Raw genomic sequence first — 10866 nt, forward strand, 5'->3', positions numbered from 1 at the left:
ACATCTTATGTTATTGCAACACATTTGCCAGGCAAACACAGACCTATTAATTTTGTGAAATATTCAGGCAAAATAAATCCGGTTTTAGAGGGCCACCATTGTGCAACCAAGCTAAGGATATTGGCACAATGGCATTCTTTCTCACGGTGCAACCTGATTGGTCAAGAGAAAGGTTCCAGCCACTAAGGGTCAGGACAGAGAGAGGGGCTCGATGTATAAAGACCCTAAACCCACTGGGAGCGCCAAGACTTCCAGTTCAGAAGTGATCTGAAGCCACCTGTATGTGAGTGAGTGTGTGTCTCTGTGCTCCCACAACAAGGAGGAACCATGGTCAGCCGGTGAGTGATGGTTCATTTATTTATGTCTGGATTCATGTCTGAACTCTCACGCTGTCAAGGGTCAACCATAGGGATAAAGTGGAAAATGTTAACTTTGAAAAAGACCAATAATGTGTGTTGCTTTACTCAGTAAAGAGAAAATATGTATGAATGTATGCATTTTGAATTATGTTTGACAAATTCCTCCTTAGGCAAAGCTTTTCCTATAAACTAGCTTTGGGACAGTGTTGGTTTGACCTTTTATAGGTTAAAGCGGGGCTCTTCAACCCTATTCCTGAAGAGCTACCCTCCTGTAGGTTTTCACTTGAACCCTAACCTAGTGCACCTGACTCTAATAACTAGCTGGTTGATAACCTGAACAGGTTAGTTACAACCTACAGAAGTGTAGCTCTTCAGGAACAGGGTTGGAGAGCCCTGGGCTTCAGTTACTTACATTTTTTCTTCTTCACAATAACAGATTTGAGCACCCTGCTGGTGGCTACAAGAAGATCTTTGAGACAGTTGAGGAGTTATCAGAGCCTGTCCCTGCAACAGTTACAGGTTTGTTAACTACATATTTATTTGGTCATATGAAGCAGGTTATGTTAATTAATTTTACTACACTACATGACCAAAAGTATGTGGACACCTGCTCATCGAACATCTCATTCCAAAATCATGGGCATTCATATGGAGTTGGTCCCCCCTTTGCTGCTATAACAGTCTCCAATCTTCTGGGAAGACTTTCCACTAGATGTTGGAACATTGCTCTGGGGACTTGCTTCCATTCAGCCACAAGAGCATTAGTGAGGTTGGGCACTTATTTTGGGGGCGATTAGGCCTGGCTCGCAGTCGGTGTTCTTATTCATCCCAAAGGTGTTCTATTGGGTTGAGGTCAGGGCTCTGTGCAGGCCAGTCAAGTTCTTCCACACCGATCTCGACAAACAGTTTCTGTATGGACCTCGCTTTGTGCACAGGGGCATTGTCAAGCTGAAACAGGAAAGGGCCTTCCGCAAACTGTTGCCACAAAGTTGGAAGCACAGAATTGTCTAGAATGTCATTGTATGCTGTAGCCAGTGGTGTAAAGTACTTAAGTATAAACTCCCAGTAATTTATTGGGTAAATCACAAACGTTTCGGCCTCACTGTGCTTTAAGTGCTGACGAAATGTTGGTGATTTACCCAATAAATTACTGGGAGTTTATATATAGCGTGTGCAAATATCTTTATTTTTTTTATAGCTTATTTGCCGTTAGTCAGCACCGCTACATAAAATCATTTTCTCTGGGTGTACGCCAGCTCAGGTTTTTTATTCGTAAAGTACTTAGTAAAAATACTTTTAAGTACTACTTAAGTCGTTTTTTTTGGTATTTGTACTTTACTTTACTATTTATGACAACTTACTTTACTACATTCCTTAAGAAAAGAAGATACTTTTTACTCCATACAGTTTCCCTGACACCCAAAAGTACTTGTTACATTTTGAATGCTTAGCAGGACAGGAAAATGGTCCAATTCACACACTTATCAAGAGAATATCCCTGGTCATTCTTACTATCTGATCTTGCGGATTCCCTTAACACCAATGTCTGAGTGTTGGAGTGTTCCTCTAGCTATCCATAAATATTTTTTAAAAACAAGAAGATGGTGCCGTCTGGCTTGCTTAATATAAAGAATTTGAATTAATTTATACTTTTACTTTTGATACTTAAGTACATTTTAGCAATTACATTTACTTTTGATACTTAGAATATTTAAAGCCAAATACTTTTAGACTTTTACTCAAGTAGTATTTTACTGGGTGAATTTCACTTTACTAGAGTCATTTTCTATTAAGGTATCTTTACTTTTACTCAAGTATGACAATTTGATAATTTTTACACCACTGGCTGTAGCATAAGATTTCCCTTCACTGGAACTAAAGGGCCTAGCCCAATCCATGAAAAACAGCCCCAGACCATTATTCCTCCACCAAACTTTCCAGTTTCCACTATGCATTTGGGCAGGTAGCGTTCTTCTGGTATCTGCCAAACCCTGATTAGTCTGCCGGACTGCCAGATGGTGAAGTGTGATTCATCACTCCAAAGAACGCATTTCCACTGCTCCAGTGTCCAATGGCGGCGAGGTTTACACCACTCCAGCCGACGCTTGGCATTGCGCACGTTGTTTTTAGGCTTGTGTGTGGCTGCTCGGCCATGGAAACCCATTTCGAGAAGCTCCCGACGAACAGTTGAGTTGTTCTGCTGACGTTGCTTTCAGAGTCAGTTTGGAACTCGGTAGTGAATGTTGCAACCGAGGACAGATGCGCTTCACTCGGCGGTCCAGTTCGTTGAGCTTGTGCGTTCTACCACTTCGCAGCTGAGCTGTTGTTGCTCCTAGACATTTGCACTTCACAATAACAGCACTTACAGTTGACCGGGGCAGCTCTAGCAGGGCAAAAATGTTGCTAACTGACTTGTTGGAAAAGTGGCATCCTATGACGGTGCCACGTTGAAAGTCACTGAGCTCTTCAGTAAGGCCATTCGACTGCCAATGTTTGTCTATGGAGATTGCATGGCGGTGTGCCTGATTTTATACACCTGTCAGCAACGGGTGCAGCTAAAATAGCCGAATCCACTTACTTAAAGGGGTGTCCACATACTTTTGTATATATAGTGTAGATTTCTGGTACATTCAATCTGTACACCATCCTAAAATGAGAACACAGAAAAATACACTGCATCTGCAAATAAATCACTGCCATCTTGGAAATTCATGTGAAAACAGTACTGTATCTATGTGAAACATTCCCTAATTGACCTGTTACCTGCTCTAGATACAATCACATTGAACAGTTCATTGATCAATTGTTTGACAAAGCTCTTTTCTCTCACATCTACAGGTAGGATTCCTTCATTTCTGAAGGGAAGTCTTCTTCGTCTGGGCCCTGGCCTGTTTGAGGTTGGAGATGAGCCTTTCTACCACCTCTTCGATGGCCAGGCCCTCATGCACAAATTCGACTTCAAAAATGGCCAAGTCACCTACTTCAACAAGTAAGAATGGATTAATAATGTCTGTTAGAGATCAGTGGTTACATTGCATTTGAGTCTAATTAACCTAATGGATTTGATACCCATCTCTACCTTTATCCTTTAGGTATGTTAAAACAGATGCCTATGTGCGTGCCATTACAGAAAAGCGTGTGGTGATCACTGAATTTGGCACCTTCGCCTATCCAGATCCCTGCAAAAACATCTTCTCCAGGTTGGTAGCTAACCTCCTCATCAGATGAATAACATAGCCACAGGTTGGCATTTATTGGGATGACTCATGTACTGGAGGCAGATCTGTAGGGTAGTCAATCGCTGGCACAGCCACAAAGTCATACAATGTGATTTTAAACCTAAGCCTAACCACACTGCTAATCTTATGCCTAACCTTAACCTTAAATTAAGTCAAAGTTTTTTTTTGAACAATATATAGCCAATTTTGACTTTGCAGCTGTCCTATCTAGTGGAAATTTCTCAGCCCTGCCTCCAGGACAATATTCGTCCCAATAAACATCAACCTGCAACATATTTTTTTTGTTTATTTAACTAGGCAAGTCAGTTAAGAACAAATTCTTATTTACAATGACGGCCTAAGAATAGTGGGCAAACTGCCTTGTTCAGGGGTAGAAAAACAGATTTTTGTCAGCTTGGGGATTCAATCTAGCAACCTTTCGGTTACTGGCCCAACGCTTTAACCACTAAGCTACCTGCCGCCCCACGTGACCTACCTGCCGTCCCATATCCTGTAAATGGTTATATTTGCTTGCCATATAATGCCTTCAGAAAGTATTCATATCCCTTGACTTATTCCACATTTTGTTGTGTTACAGCCTGAATTCAAAATGTATTAATATTACATGTATCTTTTTTTCCGACCCATCTACACACATACCCCATAATGACAAAGTGAAAATATGTTTTTAGACATTTTGCCAAATTTATTGAAAATTAAATACAGAAATATCTCATTTACATAAGTATTCACACCCCTGAGTCAATACATGTTAGAATCACCTGTAGCAGCGATTACAGCTGTGAGTCTTTCTGGGTAAGTGTCTAAGAGCTTTGCACACCCGGATTGTACAATATTTGCACATCATTATTTTTGAATTCTTCAAGCTCTGTCAAGTTGGTTGTTTATAATTGCTAGACAGACATTTTCAAGTCTTGCCAAAAATATTTCAGCCATTAAACTCTGTAACTGATTTATTGATACACCGTCCAAAGTATAAGCAATAACTTCCCCATATTCAATGTCTGCTTTTTATTTGTATTTTTATTCTACCAATAGGTGCCCTTCTTTGCGAGGCATTGGAAAACCTCCCTGGTCTTTGTGGTTGAATCTGTGCATGAAATTCAATGCTTGACTGAAGGACCTTACAGATAATTGTATTTGAGGGGTACAGATATGATGTAGTCATTAAAAACTAATGTTAAACTGTATTATTACACACAGAGTGAGTCCACGCAATACATTATATGACTTGTTCAGCACATTTTTACTCCTGAACATATTTAGGTTTGACATAACAAAGGGGTTGAATACTTATTGACTCAAGACATTTCAGCTTGACATTTTTTATACATTTCTAAAAACATAATTCCACCTTGACATTAAGGGGTATTGTGTGTAGGCCAGTGACACAAAATCTAAATGTCATACATTTTCAATTCAGGCTGTAACACAATAAAATGTGGATAAGTCAAGGGGTGTGAATACTTTCTGAAGGCACTGTATAGCTGATCCTTCATATCAATCATTGTGTATATTTTGACTGCCGTTGTCTTGATCGTCATTTTAATGATGACTGTTGGATCAATTTCAAAACTGGTGTGTGGGTGTGTGTTTCTCTGTGCAGGTTTTTCACTTACTTCAAGGGTGTTGAGGTGACAGACAATTGCCTGGTGAACGTTTACCCCATTGGTGAAGATTACTACGCCGTCACAGAAACCAATTACATCACTAAAGTCAACACTGACACGCTGGATACACTGAAGAAGGTATTACTCTCCTCTTTTTCCCCAGGCTGAAATTCCATACCCCTTCATTACAGTATTCACAATATACTGTACCAGAAACCATAGTGTATGCCTATATCCTTTGGCCTAATTCAACAGACTCAAAAAACAGAAAAAAATGGAAGTGTTACATACTGGTCCACTGACTATATACAGAAGTCTCACTTCTCATTAATAGTTATAACACATGCATAATGTATAACATAATAATGAATAACACATGAATAACACTATGACTTCACTTCCCCTCAGGTGGACTTGTGCAACTACGTCAACATCAATGGAGTGACAGCCCACCCACACATTGAGAGAGACGGAACAGTGTTCAACATCGGAAACTGCATGGGGAAAGGAGCATCGCTGGCCTACAATGTTGTCAGAATCCCACCCACTCAGAAAGGTTGGGCTTGTGTCCAAATTGATTCAAGAAAATAAAATGCAAGATATTCATTCAGAATTCATGCACATGTTCCAACTCTTAAACTAGAACATGTAGGTAACTTGTACTTAACTTGTTCTGGATAGGATAACTTGTAATAGTAAGGCAATCTGAAGGCCTGTGCCCTGATTGCATCTTATGTTCTCTCCTCAGACAAGTCAGACCCCATTGAAAAGTCCAAGGTTGTGGTGCAGTTCCCCAGTGCCGAGAGGTTCAAGCCCTCCTATGTGCACAGGTGGGTCATAATAACGTATCCATCATGTTCATAGTCGAACTTGAGGTCCCCAAAACAGCAAGGAGTCTATCATGGACATGCCTCCTTCTGTGTTATTTGTCTAAGCCATATAACAACTTACAATGCATGCCAACTTAAACGGTCTACATATCACCCTTAGCTTTGGCATGTCGGAGAACTACTTTGTCTTTGTGGAGACCCCTGTGAAAATCAACCTGCTGAAGTTCCTCAGTGCCTGGAGCATCCGAGGCTCCAACTACATGGACTGCTTCGAGTCCAACGAGGTTCTCGGGGTAAGGAGGCAAACACTCAGTAGATTTTCGTTTAAAGTGACACATTTCTATACAGGACCATTATGTACAGTAACATCATACCTAGTCTCGACACCCAGAACCAAATCAGACATGTACAGTCACAACAGACTTAAGCATAACACACATTATTGTCAAACCTAATAAACTTTTTAACATACATTTCACAGACATTGTTCCACATCGCCAGAAAGGACATTGGAGGAGGACAAGGAGAATACATTGACCATAAGTTCAGGGCCGCTCCCATCAACCTGTTCCATCACATCAACACTTATGAGGACAATGGTTTCATCGTGGCTGATGTGTGTACATGGAAAGGGTAATGGAACAGCTAAAAATTGTCTCTCTCATAAGATGGCAATGTCGATATGACACATCATAAGTGACTGGATCAATTGTGGACTGAGGGATCTCAGGGGTGGCATTCATTTGAAGTGAATTGCCTTAGCAATGTCCTTTTTCAGAAGAATTGATGAATGAATCCTAGCCCTTGGTCTTTAAACACAGTCTATTTAAAGGATTAGGAAACTCATTCTCAGTCGTTTCCTGGTAGGTTTGAGTTTGTGTATAACTACCTTTGGCTGGCCAACCTGCGCTCCAACTGGGAGGAGGTGAAGAAGGCAGCCATGATGGCACCTCAGCCAGAGGTCAGGAGATACGTCATCCCACTGGACATCCACAGGGTAAGTCATTTCCTTCTCTTTAAAAAAAAATGTTTTTAGTTTACATTTCATTTACATATTATTTCTTAATTTTTGGACAATAAAGTGCATATGTGTTACCCTGTATTTATTTTATTTTGGATAGCAACGTGTGCAGTGCATTCAGAAAGTATTCAGACCCCTTGACTTTTTCCACATTTTGTTACGTTACAGACTTATTCTAAAATTTATAAAATAGTCCCCCCCCTCATTAATCTACACACAATAACCCATAATGACAAAGCAAAAACAGGTTTTTAGAAATGTATTAAAAATACAAAACTGAAATATCACAAATAACTATTCAGACCCTTTACTCAGTACTTTGATAAAGCACCTTTGGCAGTGATTACAGCCTCGAGTCTTTTGGGGTATGACGCTACAAGCTTGGCACACCTGTTTTTGGGGAGTTTCTCCCATTCTTATCTGCAGATCCTATTCTTCTCTGCAGATCCTCTCAAGCTCTGTCAGGTTGGATGGGAAGTGTCGCTGCACAGCTATTTTCAGGTCTCTCCAGAAATGTTTGATCAGGTTCAAGTCCGGGCTCTGGCTGGGCCACTCAATGACATTCAGAGACTCGTTCCAAAGCCACTCCTGCGTTGTCTTGGCTGTGTGCTTAGGGTCATTGTCCTGGTGGAAGGTGAACCTTCGACCCAGTCTGAGGTCCTAACCTGCTCCAGAGCGCTTTTCATGAATGATCTCTCTGTACTTTGCTCTGTTCATCTTTCCCTAGATACTGACTAGTCTCCCAGTCCCTGCCGTTGAAAAACATCCCCACAGCATGATGCTGCCATCACCATGCTTCTCCGTAGGGATGGTGCCAGGTTTCCTTCAGACGTGACGCTTGGCATTCAGGCCAAAGAGTTCAATCTTGGTTTCATCAGACCAGAGAATCTTGTCGACGAGTCTTTAGGTGCCTTTTGGCAAACTCCAAACGGGCTGTCATGTGGCTTCCATCCAGCCACTACCATAAAGGCCTGATTGGTGGAGTGCTGCAGAGATGGTTGTCCTTCTGGAAGTTTATCCCATCTCCACAGAGGAACTCTGGAGCTCTGTCAGAGTGACCATCGGGTTCTTGGTCACCTCCCTGCCCAGGGCCCTTCTCCCCGATTGCTCAGTTTGGCCGGGCAGCCAGCTCTAGGAAGAGTCTTGGTGGTTCCAAACTTCTTCCATTTAATAATGATGGTGGACACTGTGTTCTTGGAGACCTTCAATGCTGCAGACATTTTTATGTACCCTTTTTGGTACCTGAGCTCAATTTCGAGTCTCATAGCAAAGGGTCTGAATTCTTATGTAAATATGGAATTTCTGTTAAAAGAAAATTCTACATTTGCTAACATTTCTAAAAACCTGTTTTCACTTTGTCTTTATGAGGTATTGTGTGAAGATTGATGAGGAAAATGTTTAATTTAATCCATTTTAGAATAAGGCTGTAAAGTAACGAAATGTCGAAAAAGTCAACGGGTGTGAATACTTTTCGAATGCACTGTATATCTGCCCTAACTTATTCAAACCTTCTTTCATACTGATTGTGTGTTTCAGGAGGAGCAGGGAAAGAACCTGATATGCCTGCCGTACACCACGGCCACAGCAGTGATGCGTACTGATGGGACCATCTGGCTGGAGCCTGAGGTGCTGTTCTCTGGGCCCCGCCAAGCCTTTGAGTTTCCTCAGATCAACTATGAGAAGCACGGTGGGAAGAACTACACCTATGCCTATGCCCTGGGCCTCAACCACTTCATTCCTGACAGGGTGAGTAGTCTTGTTGTTTGCCACAAATGTATCTTCAAACTCTGAGAAGTGAATGGCAGAGGTCATAGCATGTTACGTGAGTGGCCATGAGTTTCTGTCTATATGTGGTTGTATATCATCAAGTTGAATGTGAAGACCAAGATGTGTATGTTAGACCTTGAGGAATCTCTATGCGGCTGTAGATCATCAAGCTGAACGTGAAAACCAAGGAGACCTGGGTGTGGCAGGAGCCGGACTCCTACCCCTCAGAGCCTCTCTTTGTGCAGACCCCCGATGGCGTGGATGAAGATGATGGTATGCACAGTATTGTACTGTACTCTTAGTGTACTAAATTGTCACTGTTACAGGCATGGTGCAGGGCAAACACTGATACATAGTATTGTGTTTGTGTTAGTGTTTAGAATAGAATTTAAGAGACATTGTGCTCTATTCAATCCGTGATAGAGATTTAGAGGTAATTTGCACTTGAGCTGACATATGCAGTGTTTATCGTGGATGCAGTCTCCTCTAAAGCAGCAACATTGCCTTTAAATTTCAATCACGCTGTAAAGCTGAACTTCCGCAATGCGGATTGAATAGAGCCCTTTAGCTATTTATCCATTACAAGGTACTTAAATTTAGTAGAAAAATGTACTCAGCATAATTCATAAAAAGACAGGTTACAGTTACAATGTGGTGGGCACTGTGTTTTTCTAACAACCCGTGTGTTTTTCCAATGACCCACAGGAGTTCTGTTGACCGTTGTAGTATCCCCCGGGGCCCAGAAGTCAGGGTACATGCTGATCCTCAACGCCAAGGACATGTCGGAGATCGCTAGGGCAGAGGTGGACTGCCCTATACCCGTCACCTTCCACGGAATGTACAAGAAATAACATTTCAATAATCCTCAAGGCACAACGACTAGTAGTCACCATTCCAGGGTATTCATACTAAGCATCACATTTCCCTCAGCAATAGAACAAACAAATAAACAATGACAAAGTATAGGCTACAAATAACTTGGCTTGTTGTGTCAGCAAAAACGAGGCAAGTATCTGATCATCTTCCATCATGATTTTAAGTCATTTAACTTTCTGCCACCTACGATTCAGTATGGTTGAGCGTCCATTTTGATGAAAATGTACCATTTCGTGGTATGAATGGAACCTGCTGGTATCAGGGCATAAGTAGGTTTCCTACAATTATTTCTCAGTGAGCCCACAGCATAACAACATCAGCGGCCTCTCAGTCACGACACCCTGATTGGTTAATACAATTGTTGTGTCAGTGCTGGAAATCAATGAGTTTGTTCACTGTACCATGTCTCTTGAGTACTTCAGGGTTGGAATAATTAAAATATAATCAAAATACTGGCCTTTCTATTGTATGTCTGTTATTTTGGGAAAGAAAGTTGAATGTTGTGTGTAACTAATAATTTGACTATTCTATAGTGTATAAAAAACGTATTTCCTAGATGCACACGTAGTACAGGTATATACATGAAAGAACTAGTCCCGAAGGACAACAATAAAGTCCCTCTGCTCCATGTCATCCGTATAGCGGTTGTTTTGGTGGAGTTGAAGGTGGAACTGCATTAGAGCTGTCAAATCCACAAATGGCTCCCGGCATTATACCTAAAGCGGATATTGCCATTGGCTGCACAGAGATACATTAACATAAATCCCATGCAGCATTGTTTGCAAGTTTGAACACTGGAATGTATGATGTAACCTACACCTCCATTAGGATGATAGAAACTCTAATTATTTAGTGTAATGATTTTTGTATTTATTTCTATACAGCCTACACTTTCTCCTTCTGAACTTCTAACAGGAGTGGGACAGTGTGGCTTTGTGACAATGATCTCTAGAGCAGCTGCTCACCGATTTGAAGGTTCCAACAGTTCCACCTCTGACACAGCCAAAATACCCGCTATGTCGGTGTCTGCTAATGCTGGTTAACTCTTGATCTGATTGAATCTAGGACAAAGTCCCTCCGCTCCATGTTAATCAGTGGCGGTCGGTGCCGTTTAAGATAAGGGAGGACGATTTTTATGAGCATGGCCTTATTTCTATTACAGCA

General features: G+C 41.4%; 1 protein-coding gene across 1 annotated transcript; it reads left to right on the plus strand.

Annotated features, from left to right (window-relative positions):
- Positions 1 to 234: 234 nt before the first annotated feature.
- On the plus strand, positions 235 to 10154 carry rpe65a (retinoid isomerohydrolase RPE65 a). The gene is made up of 13 exons (XM_029705170.1): positions 235 to 338; positions 796 to 878; positions 3198 to 3348; positions 3452 to 3559; positions 5205 to 5346; positions 5617 to 5764; positions 5957 to 6038; positions 6199 to 6331; positions 6520 to 6671; positions 6906 to 7035; positions 8596 to 8805; positions 8988 to 9099; positions 9532 to 10154. Exons 1-13 carry the CDS (start codon positions 328 to 330, stop codon positions 9675 to 9677), a joined length of 1608 nt encoding a protein of 535 aa, XP_029561030.1. The 5' UTR covers positions 235 to 327; the 3' UTR covers positions 9678 to 10154.
- The last annotated feature ends 712 nt before the right edge of the window (positions 10155 to 10866 follow it).

This window comes from Salmo trutta, chromosome 21 (assembly GCF_901001165.1).
Source record: "Salmo trutta chromosome 21, fSalTru1.1, whole genome shotgun sequence".
Lineage (NCBI taxonomy): Eukaryota > Metazoa > Chordata > Actinopteri > Salmoniformes > Salmonidae > Salmo > Salmo trutta.

Excerpts from the sequence above, each read along its gene's own strand:
- rpe65a (XM_029705170.1), top strand. Across the intron at positions 6,332-6,519 it reads AGTCCAACGAGGTTCTCGGG|ACATTGTTCCACATCGCCAG; the intron begins GTAAGGAGGCAA and ends TACATTTCACAG. Across the intron at positions 8,806-8,987 it reads ACCACTTCATTCCTGACAGG|ATCATCAAGCTGAACGTGAA; the intron begins GTGAGTAGTCTT and ends ATGCGGCTGTAG.